The sequence below is a fragment of the Halichoerus grypus genome, chromosome 4 (genome assembly GCF_964656455.1).
Source record: "Halichoerus grypus chromosome 4, mHalGry1.hap1.1, whole genome shotgun sequence".
In the NCBI taxonomy this organism is placed as follows: Eukaryota; Metazoa; Chordata; class Mammalia; order Carnivora; family Phocidae; genus Halichoerus; species Halichoerus grypus.
The window spans coordinates 156,339,107-156,354,766 of NC_135715.1; the positions used below are offsets into that span (position 1 = coordinate 156,339,107).

Below are 15,660 nucleotides of genomic sequence, written 5' to 3' on the forward strand. Positions count from 1 at the left end.
GTTTAAATTATTCTCATTTTCATGTAATTTGAGAAACTGGGCACCTAAGACGATATACCAAGTTAGCATAAGAAAAGTGGAAAGCATCATCTTTGGGAGAGACCTGTATTTGGGAGAGATGACTACAATTCCTTAAAAATAGAACATGAACCATGAGATGTCCATACAAACACTACAAAGTACCAAGTTGGGAAATACTAGAATTTATCTTGCTTCCAATATTTACACATGATGTGTCATCTTATTACGTGCCATGCTTGGTAGGCATTCAAGTTTCTGAAATCCAGATGTGCTGTAAAGAAATAATTTTGAAGGATTTTTTCCTGAGACGGTATTGTGAACTGGTAAGCAAGCAATCTCTGCACCACATGCTCTTGTTCACCAAATTTATTGTTGAACATTCAGAACACCAGATTATGACAGATTAAAAAGAAAGCACCAAAACTTGCTACACATTAATACCTGAGCGAAGACTGAAGGCAAATATTCATCTATGAAACCCCACACCATAACGCTGCAACAGATAAAAACATACACAACACTCTATAGAGTATAATAGCACTTTTTGTGAATTACAACCAGTTAAATATGTTACTTATATAAAAAATACAACAAAATCACACATGTGTATTTCATACATCATATACTGTACAAAGTACTGAAGAAGATCATGCTTATTTAAATGGAAAAATCTGCAAGGTGACATCATTTTTCAGTATATGCTGCAGGACAAGCTCCTTTGCACTAAGTATTGTTACTATGCACTGCATTTTCTAGATGAGAACAAAAATATCAATTTGCAAATAAAGGATTACTGAGTCTATCTCAGCATAATAAATAGTTTGTCCTTCATAAACTTTTTTTTTTTTTTTTTAAGATTTATTTGACAGAGAGACACAGCGAGAGAGGGAACACAAGCAGGGGGAGTGGGAGAGGGAGAAGCAGGCTTCCCGCTGAGCGGGGAGCCCGACATGGGACTCGATCCCAGGACCCTGGGATCATGACCCGAGCCGAAGGCAGACGCCTAACAACTGAGCCACCCAGGTGCCCCATAAACTTTTAATTATAATATTTTCTGGATGCAGGTTGACAGCCATGTATTTTATTACATTTCCTTGCCTGAATTATTTCCTTCTCAATTTTAACATGTTTTAAGGAAAGACATGTTTTCTTTCTCCTTATTTATAGAGAAACCTAGATTTTTGTCTTTGGGAGGAAGTAGTGGAGGTGAAATGGGAAGAAGAAATATATTGGGTTTATGTTCAAAATTGAAAAATATACAACAAATTCTGGGTACACAGAGATGTGAGCATCTTTTAGCAGAGACCATGATGTCCTATGAATGGAATAATTTGTCTTAATAGAAATTATTTATTTTTTAAATAAGCACAGTAAAAATATAGTAAGTCTTTACATTAAAAAAACAATAACAACTGAAACCAGTTCCTTGATACCTTAAAAATAATTATTAGGAAGGAAAAAGAGAAAAAGGGGAAAATAATATTTAAAAATATACTGCATGAATCTGAGTTTAATTACTGAAAAATCGTTATTAGGTAAACTAACTTTTGATATTCAAATATGAGTGTCAATAATCTGAGAAAAAATAAGTATAGGTCTTAGGGAAGAATTCATGTATTTGATAGATTATTTATTAGAAAGACAAAAAAATGATATTTGAAGATTTTTCCATGTGTAAATAAATAAGTGCAAAACAGAAGTGCCACCATCTTTTCCTAAAATAATTTTCAGAAACTTTAGCCAAACTTACTTTTCTACATCTATGAAGTATAAGTCAATTTTAACTCAAAATGAGAACTCTGGAAATTAAAGGGAGGTTCTAGAGCAAAAAAAGAAATACTGGTCAACTTTAAAAATTTTACTTCACCAACTTCAAAGAAAAAAATTGGGGGCCAATTTATAAAATATACAGTTACAAAATTGCAGGGCATTCCTTCATTTTAAGGCACAGTCTGTTTTATCCTAAACCACTATAAGTTCAGGTCACAGTGATAATATGCATTCAATTTTGGTCTGGTTTATCATGGGTATGTTGCTACATTTAGTTAGTCATAAGTTTAAGAAACTGTTACAATCACTTCAAAATAATATCATTTTTATATTTAAAAATGTAAGTACACAATACAATTTCCTAAATCACATACACTAAAAATTGGGAGATTTTCTCCCCCTCCACAGAGGAGGAAGAGGTTATTTCTACCAACATTCTAACAAATACATATTTGATTATGTAGATAGCATGGTTATAATAAAATTATTTAACACAAAGGAAAAACTCATTCCAAAAAACAATGTTAACTGAATTTTTAGGTCTTATACATCATCTTTTTATTAATACCCAGTCATTACCGGTTAACTGGATAAACTGTCACTAAATCAAGGTCAAACATTTTAATATTTAGTTTTCTTTTGCCTCCTTACTTCCAAAACCACTTTTGCAAACTGCAACAACTTTACTGGACAGAGAAACAATAAGTGACATTAACCGATGGGCAAAACTATATAATACAAGGGACTGAAATTCCCTTTGAGAATTTCTATAGGGGAGAAATCAAAGAATTTCAGTCAGATAAATATGTTTGAGTCTATCATTTTTCTACTTTTCTCTCATGAGTATACCACCCATCAATGTTAACATTCAGCATTAACACCATTGTTTATATTTTCTCTTAAAATATGCATTTTAAAATGTTTATTTCATTGTACTGTTAGGATCTAGTAGATAATTTTCCCCTTTGAAACACGTGATTTATAAAGGGACTGAATGGAAATACATAGAAAACAGAACAAATTCCATAGTAAAATCTCTATTACATAAATGAGAGACACCTGTACTAAAAATAATCTGCACAATAACATTTAAAGCTTTACACAACAGAATGAATCTGTGATGAATGAAAGAAGATTACTTCAATTAATTAACAAAAGATCATTATTGGGTAAATTAACTTTCAAACCCAATAAAATCAGAGAACATTACTCCACAATTCAGATAAAATAGAATATACTATGGTATATTATACATATTCAAAGAAAATTTTGGGTATGGAATATAAGTTTTGATGATTTACATATTTAATATTAAGTCGCAGATGAAAAATACTGAAAATATTTTTCCTTTAATCCCAATATGTTAAGAAAAATTCATTGGCACAGATACCTGGAGGTATTTTACAGTTTCTTTTAGCTTTGGTGGCAAAGTATGTTTTGCTAACCATATGGATACAGTTACATTTTTCAATGCAGAGTTTTGTGCTTAAAAAATTCAAATGTGTTTTTTTTTCCTGTAAAAGGGATGTAAAAAGTCCAATATGAAAACAAGTGCAACATGAAATACAAAATATGCCTATAATTTGGCTTATGAACAGTTAACAGTTCTATGCTTTATCTATAAATCTTTTACTAATAACATTACGAGAATACAAATACTAAAAACAAAAATAACATTAAAAATAGTATATGAACTTTACAAAACTGGCTACTTTTTAGCCTTTCTAAATTAAGATTAAAATTCAAATATGCAAACAAATTTACAATAACCAAAATACATTAACAAATATAGTTTTTTACAAGTATTCAAAGTTACAATGTACAGAATTGGTATAGAATAATTTTGACTCATATATATCAAGTCCTATACAAAGTCATCAGAAATTGGTTACTTGGCATTTCAAACCATAGTCATTTTTGGCAGCATAACATGCCAAACACTTTCAGAAAGTCCTGTACTTGATTTAAAATTTTCAACCATAGACAATGTAATCAAGATGTAGCTTAGAATATCATTTAGCTTTTGAAGGATGTATATTAGAGATTCAGGTGTACTGTTATATTTATACTATTAATGAAATAAATTAGTCTATTCTCACTATTTCCAAACTTTATTCTATTCTTAAAACTGCTAATATACAATGTCAGTCTTCTATATTCATAATATAATTTATCACAAAAATGTGAATTCTTAAACATCTACAGTACACATATTCAGATTTGGATTACTGACCTTTCTTTCCTATCATCCTTATTAAAAGTAAAAAACACAAGTAGCTTCACAGACTTACTATTTCCTCAGGCTGTTGAAACTTACTGTGAAAGAATGCATGTGTATTATGTATAAATAAAAGTTCATTACAGACTTTGAAATGCTGTCCTTTGTTCAAAAAGAGTGAGATAAAATTTCAGCTCCTAATCATCTATTTCGTAAAAGTATCTTCTACCTTTACCTTGTGTGGCAAGGAAGCTTTCTGTCTTGTCTTTTTTTTTTTTTTAAGATTTTATTTTTAAGTCATCTCCACACCCAAAGTGGGGCTTGAACTCACAACCCCCAGATCAAGAGTCACATGCTCCACGGACTGAGCCAGCCAGGCACCCTGCATATTACAAAGATACTTTGTGTCATGCTCTCCAAATGGACTCCCCCCTTGAAAAACCTCACAAGGTATCTAGTTTCCTATGATAGGTGACACTGAGAAAACAAAAAGTGATGATGAAAAAAATAATCAACGCATGCCTAGTCATAGAAAGTCACAACATATTTAAAAAAAATTTCCCAACTGATTTTAATAACAGGTTACTAAATTTGCAAGTGCAGCACTGTAAAGTTTTACACTAAACCTCCTAATAAAGCAAGGCATTACACTAATTTAGACCTAATGCCTAAATTGAAAATACAGGTCAGTTGAACTATCTGGGGATTCAGGAATCAACAGTCCTAGTTTATCCTATAATCTTTGTGTTTCTCCCATTTTCCCTCCTTTTATTTTCCCTGGCCACTATGTGTAAGAGGTGCTAATGAGCAGTGAGGTAAAATAAATATACTATGCTATGAATGACAAGTCTGAAGCATTAGAAAAAGTGTAGAACTAGATAATGAACAAATCCAATAATTTGCTTAAGTATGTGTGTGCGGTGGAAACGTGTACCGTCTGCACGAGTGATAGGATAATCAACAACAAACATTTACTAGGCCTAGTATAGTTCTTTATTTTTTTACTGTATAATCATATAGATACCACAGTGTAGTTCAATCAAGAAAAGGTATTCCATTAGATACATGTGAATTTATCTGACCAAAATATGAAAAAAAATTAATCAATACATGATCAATATATACTGAAGAAACTCAAAATCAATGTGAACCAGGCAAGAATGGCTTTTTGGGACCACTGTTTTAAATATCTTCATTCTAGTGACAACCAAGAAAAGAGTTAGCAGAAACTGTTTAATTTCTGGCATGAAAAAGATCCAGAAAAAAGACGTTAATATTTTCTACCATATTATCAGTTCCAAATTATACTAGTAACTCCAACTGAGGCTTTAGAAACACTAAAAGTACTCAGTATTTTTCCTGTTTGATCTAGTTATCAACAATAGGGTCCAAGAGTAATTTTTATAACACAAAACTTACTCAAAACTCAAATTCTAAATAAAAATGTTATAGCACTTGAGCTCAGAAGTTTGTTGAACTGAATAATCTGTAACTTCCAGTAAATAATTTCATTTTTAGTAACATTTCTAATAAAGCTGTACTGTTTTGCCAGCTAATTAATATAGGTTGTAAGCATGGTAGAAACAATGTATAATTTAAAGACAAAAGGACTACCTTTTCCCCAAGTGACAGAAACATCAATTTCCCTAATCTTGAGACAGAGCCTATCTTCTCATTTCTGGTAGTTATTTAGGCTTAAAGTACATCAGGATTTGATAAACACCCTGTCAAAATGTGTATGTGTGAGTGAGTGAGTGAGTGTGTGTATGTGTGTGTGTGTATATATATATATATATATATATATATATACACATACAATGGTTAAAGACCCAACCTACTATTGTTTGTTTAATTAGAATCCTTTTTATAGCCCTAAAATGAAATATTCTGTTGGAATAAATAAGACTTTAGGACTTGATAACTTCACACATACGAAAATTGTTTAGTGAGAATTAGTGTGCCTAGTCTGCTGCTTTAAAAAGCTAATCTCCTACTCACAAATGAGAAATTTAAGCTTGTTACATTTTATTCATGAGGAGTACTGACTGAACAAGGAGACTGTAGATCATATAAACACAATGACTGTGGCTGTCAATAGAAGATACAAATTAATGAATTTTCTAAAGTTGTTTCTGTATATAAACATAAGTTTAAATTAAGAAATAGTTAAATGACACATTTAACCTGTAACTTAAAAATATAATATCAGTGAAAAAAACAAAGATACAATGTATATAAAACTTACTTATGAATATATGAATAGGTAAACATAAGCAGATATGTCCTTATTTAAATATACAAGTGGTATGCCATGGGACAAGTGTATAATAAACTCTCTTTCCTTTCATATACTGAACAAACAAGCATTTTGTATTTTATCCTTGTGCTACCTCTCTCAAACAAGAGCCTGAAATGTCAGCCATGTCTACTATGAGGGTATCACTTCCCTTTAATGATCTCCATAAGTGAAAATATAAATACTGAACAATAGGCATGAGGTTGGGAGAGACAACAATGGAATTAAACAAACTTACAACCCTCATAGATGATACCGAGATCCTCTTCAACTGATGCCAAAACAGCAAGGACCTGAGGAATAACTGAGAAGTGAAGTGAGGTAACCCTCTATAGGCAGTGAAGTGGGGGAAACTCTCCACAGGCAGTAACAGCTGAGAGGTGGTAATGGAATCCAGATGCAATTGCTGACAAAATGAATCTGGTACTCTAGGACAGTCCTGGGTACTAACAAGGACAAAAGTTCACAAGTATTACTGGGATTTAAGGACTTTAAACGGTTTTGGGTATGGAGAGCATACACATCTAAAGGAAGGGCTCCATGAGCCAAGTATACCTCAGCCTGAGTTTATTCTATCTTAAGGCAAAGATACCTAGCTCCATTACCTACTCTTCTGTAGCTAAAAGCGAGCTGAAGTCTCAAATGAAATAGAAATATTACTCTCTTTTCTGTCAAACCAAGGTAATCACCTTGGCAAATTAAGATGCCATTGTTAAAACTAGTGGCTAAAACCTCCAATTTATTTAGGTATACTGTTTATACTTATGCTATTAATGGGTAACAGTTGGTTATTCCATTAATAGTATAATTTTACATATCAAATGTGGTACACCACTTGATCACGCTGACTTTTTTTCTACAGTAGACAAAAACTGCAAACCTAGAGTTTTTTTCTGACCACTGGAATTTAGTTATTTTAAAAATCCATCATGATCTGAGGCACTTTTGGCAACCATTGGGTCAATGAATTAAATAAAATGGTACATACTGAACAACCGTACTGCTCCAACACCAATAAGTAAATATCTGGGACAATTTTCTTTAAATTTAATGAGAGATTTCTTTAATAGACTCCTGATATTCACCAAGAATACAAAATAAGATCTGTATTTGAAAAGTAATGAGAAAATTTCACTAAGTTTTGAGTTTAAATTATGTTCACCAATCTTCCATTGGTTACCAAGAAAACATGTCTCCTTAAAATTAAAAGTTGTATTTTCATAGATGTAAGAAAACAAAAGATCTGCCTTGTTCACTGTGGCTGCCAAAAACTGACTCTTTGAGGTTATTTCATTTTTGAGAAACCAAACAGTTGTGAATTTCATTGATCTTTTTCTTTTTCATTCATCTTTTAAGACTGATTTCTCAATAGGCATGCTGTAGCAAATACAAAGTAACTGACTTTTCAGAAGAAAGTTTGATGAAATGAGCAGAATGCTTGAGTTGAGATTACAAGCAATGCTACATTTACTGAGTATTTAGAAGATCCCCAGTATGGCCAATTAAGCAGAATAGCTGATATGCAGAAGTCCTCAAAAACAGTGGCCACCACACCCTTTTCAAAAATGACTAGTACACAGATGCCATACCACAAAACAAAACCATGCTTCAACTACTTTTCTCAAGCATTATAAAACTAATTTCCTGTTTTCAATATTGTAAAAATAGACTGGTCTTCTCCAAAGGATCTTGCTGTCCACATTGATGAATCTGTGCATTCTCTCTTCTGACCCTAAAGTTATAATTATTTTTATCATTCCTTAAATTCAGTTTTACATGAAGTTGCATAATGCATGGAGTAAAAGAGGAATGAAAATGAAGCATGGAACCCTGTATAAATGTGCTGACCCAAAAGCAATTACACCAACAGCCAGAGGAAGTGGAAATTGTGAAGTAGCCTTCAACAATTTACTGTAAAGAAACAGAGAAATATACATTATGTAAACTACATTGTAGGCAAAACCAGAATATGCTGATTTAACTGTCCATAATTTTTAAAAAGATCAATACAAGCCACATTTTAGCTAGAGAAAAATATTTCTATTAAGTAAATAATCAATTTTGTTTAGTCTTTCAAATTTTAACAACAGAAAAATATTAGTTGGACTTTTATTCAGCAATTCTACCTCTAAAAACTTATCCTTTCAAAAATAATATTTACGGGGCGCCTGGGTGGCTCAGTCATTAAGCGTCTGCCTTCGGCTCAGATCATGATCCCAGAGTACTGGGACTGAGCCCTGCATCGGGCTCCCTGCTTGGCGGGAAGCCTGCTTCTCCCTCTCCCACTCCCCTGCTTGTGTTCCCTCTCTCTGTGTGAAATAAATAAATAAAATCTTCAAAAATAATATTTACTAGGACATAGCTACAGAACTATTTTAACCTTCCTTGTAATAGCAAAAAAAACAAAACAAAAAAAGAAACTTAACCAAATAAAAAAGAAACTCTTAATTACTAACAGGAACAATATTAAGACAAGACACTAAAACTTTTTAAAAGAAAAATACTATCAGAAAAGACTATTACCGTTTTACTCTGAAAACAGAGAAACTAAGGATAAGAGGGGTTAGGAAATTTGTCTAAAGACATAGAGGTATTAAATGGCAGAGCCAAGATTTAAACCTCAGGTCTGCTTCATTCTAGAGTATCTGCAACCGTCTGCCAGAACCAACTGAAAACAGGCTTCTAGAGCAAACAACCAAACCAGTCAATGAAAAGTCAAATTTATAGAGAACTTTAAACATATATATAAGTGAACTAACAGTATAATGAATTTCATGTACCCATCACCCAACTTCAAAAAGTATCAAGTCATGGCCAATCATACTGCATCTATAATCCTATCCACTTCACTCCTTCCATACTTTTTGGAAACAAAATCTTATTAGACATCGTATCTTTTAAGAGTAAATTAAAAAAAAAAGTTATTATATCCTAACAAGTAAAATCCATAATTAAGAAAACAAATAAAATATACTTACATATAAATTATACCTGCATACAAACCATAATTACTGTATGATTACAGCTTTAGCTTTAGGAATACATCAAAATATTTAGACATAGTCAAAATATTGAGACATAAAGAACATGTTTCAGACATAAAAGAGTGATTATGAGTAGGAAAAGATGTGAGAAAAAGAAAGATTAAACTATTATACCTGGATTTTATTGAAACAGTGTGAGTATTTCCAAGAATTGCCATAGTTGGAATAAGGATAAATGCCAAAGGTTTACATGGATCAGGATTAAGTTTAAAGTAATACCTATATCAAAGAGAAAAAACCCTTATAAATCAATAAAGCACACCCAATCATTTTAAATGATCAGAATCAAACAAATTAATTTCAAAACATTCCATAGATATGAGAGCTCTAAATAGCTCATGAAATCTTTGATAAATAACTTTTGCTATAGATCATCTTTATACCTAAGGTTTTATATGGAGAATTATGTTCAGAAACTAAAGGAAATGAAAATATCCAATATGGAAGCACTTCCTTTTAATAAGAGGTATATGCCTGAAAGCTCATATAGAAATGTTTTTATAAAACAAATTATTTAAAATATATTAAGTCTGCTCTAGAAAAAAAAAGATGAAGAAAACAAAGGTTTTTATAAAGCAATTGTCCCTATTTTTAAAAATCCAAATTCTCATCTCTGGCATTTATGGACAGTGAGGCATTGATAGCATTTCAGAATCATAAATTCGAGCTCCTCAAATAATTTCTCCCCAAACCTGTGAACAAAAATCTGGATCTTGACTAAAATGAGGGACAAAGGAGGGATATTAATATCTCGTAACCTGTTGATCTAATTTATCAAACTTACTTGGCTTTTCAAAAAAAATTTTTTCCAGTATTTAGATAATTTGAAATTTTTGTATTATTTCTGAAAACTGTATTGAGTAGGGGATCAATTATTACTTGGATGAGGTGGCCTGTTTTTTTTTTTTAATATTTACCAATAACTAAACATTCCAGAAATAATCTCAGAGGGCATTTTCACACTCTAATTTAACCTAGAAAATTATCATGTGGCAAGGCAAAAATGGTTTTCAGTAGTAAAATAGCTGGTCATTTATTTTAGTTCAATGTTTGATACTCAATTAGAAAACTACAATTTTTTTTCATTATTTCTTATCTTTTTAAATGTAAGCATTTTCTTCCTTCCAAATTTAAGAAAACATAAAACTGATCATGAATTGAAAAATACTTAAAGCACCAAGCATTATGAATACCTTAAGTCAACAAAATAAAGCACATTTTCACATCTAGACTCACAGAAGGTTAAAGGTAAAATAAATAAAATACACTTCCCTCTTTTGGGCAGATTTTGAGGAAGTTTATATTCTCATAGTAAGGGAAAAAAATGTGAATATATTAAATGTGAATATATCTATTTCCTGAAATTATATAGCTTCCTATTCTTGAGGAAGTTTTATGGACCATTAGGAATCTGGTAAGTCTCTACTTACAGATATTTATTGTTTGAAGCACATAAATTATAATTATATAAATAAAACACACCTGAGATTCTTTAACCAATAAATTAAAGATGGCATGCTGAGTAATACAATCCATGTTAGTAAGTTAATCACAGTACTGTGCATGCGAAGACTATCTTCAGCATCATTGGCAGATAAACGAAGATAGTGTACTGTAGAGTCTTTATGGTGATTTGATTTTTTTTCACTTCTTCTAGAGTGTTTGGGATTCTATAAAGCAATAAAGTAAAAACACTAAGATATTAAAATTAAAGTTTATTATTTTACTCAGGATCACACTCAATTATTTATTTAATAGCTAAATAACCACATCTTTCTATTGCCAAACTAATATAAAATATTGAAATTACCTTGCTCAATGTAATTTAAAGCAGTTATTAGCTATAAAATTTTTATTCCTTGACTTGCTATTTCCACTGCTGAGACTATATCCTCTAAGTAATTACTTAAAATTTAAAAAAGGTAATTTGTAACAATAAAAATGACATAAGTACTGATAAAGATCAAATTAAAATTAGACAGGGGTGCCTGGGTGGCTCAGTCAGTTAAGCATTGGACTCTTTATTTTGGCTCAGGTCATGATCTCAGGGTTGTGAAATCAAGCCCTGAGTTGGGGGCTTGAGATTCTCTCTCCCTCTGCCCCTCCCTGCTACCACCTGCCCTCTACCACATGTGTACTCTCTAACAACAACAAAAAATTAAAATGAGACAATCTAAGTCTATTAGGTTCACTTTTCTTAAAGTTACTTAAATTCATGACACCTTTTTAAAACACTGTAAACTCCTAACTTAAAAACACACAAACTTTTTTATTTCGCCATGTTCTTTTATATTAAAGTGATGTAGAGTTTTGAAAATAAAACTTACCACAGTCTGGCTATTTTTGTAAGTTGTTAGGCTGGCTTGCAGATGAACAATCTAGGAAAAAAGAAAAAACTGTTTAATTTCACTTTTATTTTGAAACAAAAAAACAACCATTTTTATTACAACTGAGAAACACTGTAATCTGAAATTTAAAGAAATCTGCATAACTAAAAATATGTTTAAACATTTACAAATATTCTTTCAGAAAAGGTAAATAATAACTATACAAGCTTGCTATTATGGATTAAAAAACAGAAACAAAATAAAACAAACTTCCAGAGTATGATGGGTCCAGGATATATTGCTATTCTGAGAACCTATGTTTGAATAATGCTTTGCTCTAGCAACTTAGTGTCCTGTGAGTAAAATATTTGATTATCATCAGTATAGTATAAAGAATTTAACATGTCTTATCTATTCTCAATTTTTGAAAATTTGAACTCAATTATATATGGTGAAATGTTTACAAGAATCTCAGAAAATCTTTAGGTTTAATTTGTTAGGTTTGCTTAAGCCAAGTATTTGAGAAAGTTTTGCTCATTGTGCCAATTATTTGAAATATCCAATTTAAAAAGCTAAAAATATCATATTTATAAATCAAAGTAGTAAATAGATTTTTCTGATGGACATAAATTTCCTTTGAAAAACTGAAAATAATCTATAATGTGCATGTATTAGTGTCTGAAGCAGATGTAAATAAACCTTTGTTTAAAAAAGAAAAAAATGATTATCCATTCTGGTATCAACTGTCTCTACCTAAGTTTAATGAGGAGAGTATACCGTTGTATAACCTAGATTTTCCTGCAAAGCTATCAGCTTTCTTGGAAGTGTTTTTTACTTCCTCAGTAAAATTATCAGCCTCATTATTTTTGTCTTCTGATTCTCCAGCAACATCTATAACATTCTACATTATGTCAGCACAATTGATAGCTCGATCCCACTGACATAACTTTTTGTCTATTACCCATGGTCAAAGGGAGGTATGAATGAAAACTGCTCTAGTAAAATGTTTTTTAAAAAGTTAACATTACTTGCAAGAGCAAGAAGCAATGTGAAACAGATTATGTATTTTCCCTTTTTTTTTTAAATAAACTCTGTTTATTTTAAACTCAGATCAATAATTTCAGCTCTATAGTTAACCATATATTTTAAATAACTAAGATGTTTAAAAAAAACCTACACTTAAACCTTAAATAACGGGTTACTGCAACTGTAATTAAAATTTTTGTTAACAACACCTACAGGAAATTCTATGTCTGCCTGACACAAAGCCCAGCCATTCTGACTTCAGTGATGTGACATACCTTAAACACATAATAAAGATAAGTAAGCAGTATGGCAAATGCTCCACAGGTTGTCCAACTAACTATGATCAAAACAATTGTCAAAAAGGGCAAATCTGCTGATATCATTTTGATATCTTTAGGAAGTTCAGAGGGCCTGGGAAAAAACAAGAATAAAGCTTTTAAAAGTATATTAACAGTTATTTATACAGTCACACTTAAAAAGAAAACAATACAGTACTCTGCCAAGCTCTCCTGCTTATTAATATGCAAGTACCATAAGATAAGCAGTAAAATATTTTTTCATAAAGGCAAGGGATGACATATATTTGTATATTCTGTAATACACTGTGACAGCTCCTCTTCCATTTAGACACTATGGCTGATATTTGTACTAAGAAAAAATGTTGCTAAAAATAATTAATTATAGGCCCTGTGCCATGTATTTGCAACCTTTCTATTTCTTAAAGTCTCGAGATCACTCAGACTTATGATGCTATTAGTGTCAGAAGCACCTCAGAAGGGTGAAGGAAGAAGCATCACACCATAATCCCCTCTGTGACAGTATATCACATAACATGTCTGGTGAGGAGCAAAGGCAATAGAAACGAGGTCAGTGGTTTACCCGAAGAACCTACTAGTAACTTCAAACTTTATCTTTGGGTCCAAAATAAAACTCAAGGCAATGTTTTTGGAATTTTTATGCATTTCATCTTATCTGATCTTAAGTATCTTGACGAGAATTCTCTTGCTCTCAGGTTTGACTGAAAGTCAACATATAAAAGCATTGCCAGAGAAACGCTTCTTCCTTTGAAAGATTTACAATCATAAAAATTAAAAATACTTCAGTAATCTGTCACTTTTTAAAGTAATGTCTACTCCCAATGCTGGGCTTGAACTCATGACCCTGAGTTCAAAAGTCGCATGCTCTACCGACTGAGCCAGTAAGGCACTCCTCTGTCAAACTTTTTTGATTAACTCTTGGCATTAACACAAATGTAGCATTTAGCTTGCAATAAATGATTATCTTTTTTTAAATAAAAGTTTTTATTTAATTCAGTAATCTCTATACCAACATGGGGCTCAAACTTATGATCAAGAGTTGCATGCTCCTCTGACTGAGCCAGCCAGGTGTCCCTAAATGATTATCTTTAACAAAGACATAACTTTGAACACTAATACATGTTTTTCTAGTTATACATCTTTCCTTAGAAATTAGAGTTTAGGGGTGCCTGGGTGGTTCAGTCGGTTAAGTGTCTGCCTTCGGCTCAGGTCATGATCCCAGGGTCCTGGGATCGAGCCCCATGTGGGCTCTCTGCTCAGCAGGAGCCTGCTTCTCCCTCTCCTTGCTGCTCCCCCTGCTTGTACTCTCTCTCTATCAAATAAATAAATAAAATCTTTAAAAAAAAATTAGAGTTTAGTGAAAGCCAATTAATTGTGAGGTTCCCTATCAAAATATAGTTTTTTCCTTAAGAGCAATTAGAAAACTTTCAGTCATTTTTTACCTTTTCAAAGCTAGCCACAATGAAGAAAGGAGTCTCACAGATGTAGAAGAAAGTAGGCCACCCCAGTAGGCAGTACATGTTCCAAACAGAAAGAGAATCAAGGATACAAGGGGGAAACACATACTCTGACTAGTTAAAATGATGGCATCTAATTCTGGTAACATTAACACATCCCATAATTCCTTAAACCATTTATATCTGTGGATAAAAGAAAACATACAATAAAAGAAAAAAAAATCAACAACTGATATTCAAGTATTCAATATCTGAGGTGTCTGACCATTCACTAGAGTCCCCAAAGTTCCATGATACTCAATTCGTAATTATACTGAAAAACAAATTTCAATTCCTTGTGGAGAACAAGTCATTTATTTTCCAAGTGAGTCTACTGATCTTCAAGGATCCGAGTCCTGAGTCTGGATGCAGTTCCACTGCTCTCTATTGATCCTTGTAATAAATAAGTGGTCTTTTTTTTAAGTTAGAAAACCAACAGCTAGTTGTAATGCTAACGAAAAGAGATCTAAGCATATTGGTTCTAAGCAAAAAACACAAAATTAGAATAAATTAAAAATGGAATGTTAAGTGTGGTAGAGATCCAAAATACACTTTGTATGGGAAGAAAAAGTGATCTGAGGCACTGTTTCACAAATATCCTATAATGGTTTGTGCTCATGAATCTGGGATACTCAAAGATTATGGACCATATGCATCCCTATGCAAATGTTAGAAGTTTGGTATATTTACAGACTAAGTTTCTATAATTGATACATCTACATATAACTTCTATAATTACTTTTGAAATGGTTATAGTATTAAAGTAAATGTTGATATACCTATTAGGCCTCTGCCTAAGAGAAAAGTCCCATTTAATAAAACAAGACAATTGCCATATTTGTATGAATATTTATATTTCATTATGGGGCTAAACATGTTTCACATATATAATTAAAATCATTATCACAGATAATAAAACTTACCCCAACAGAAACTTAATCATAATTACTAAAGGATCAACTTTGTATGGCTTGGCTTCTTTATCCAACATAGTAGCATATTCTAAGCAATGACCTGGTGATTAAAAAAAAAAAACCTATGTGTAGTAAAGAATTCATAGTAACTATGAGTAATCATACACTGACTGCATTGTAAGAGCAACATATTTCATGTCAGAGAAAGCAAGGGTCATTATTATCATAAAG

General features: G+C 31.8%; 1 protein-coding gene across 3 annotated transcripts in view; it reads right to left on the reverse strand.

Annotated features, from left to right (window-relative positions):
- Positions 1-372: 372 nt before the first annotated feature.
- Positions 373-15,660, reverse strand: part of PGAP1 (post-GPI attachment to proteins inositol deacylase 1) — a 72,996-nt gene continuing 57,708 nt past the window's right edge. For 2 of the 3 annotated variants that reach the window (XM_078071137.1, XM_078071139.1), the window contains 7 exons: positions 15,439-15,529; positions 14,462-14,659; positions 12,978-13,113; positions 11,677-11,727; positions 10,832-11,019; positions 9,464-9,568; positions 373-8,216 (listed from right to left, as the gene is read on the reverse strand). In XM_078071137.1, coding sequence (XP_077927263.1) covers positions 8,078-8,216; positions 9,464-9,568; positions 10,832-11,019; positions 11,677-11,727; positions 12,978-13,113; positions 14,462-14,659; positions 15,439-15,529 — 908 coding nt within the window. In that variant the 3' untranslated portion in view covers positions 373-8,077. The remainder of the gene's footprint in view (positions 8,217-9,463; positions 9,569-10,831; positions 11,020-11,676; positions 11,728-12,977; positions 13,114-14,461; positions 14,660-15,438; positions 15,530-15,660) is intronic. The other variant, XM_078071138.1, reaches the window with a different exon arrangement.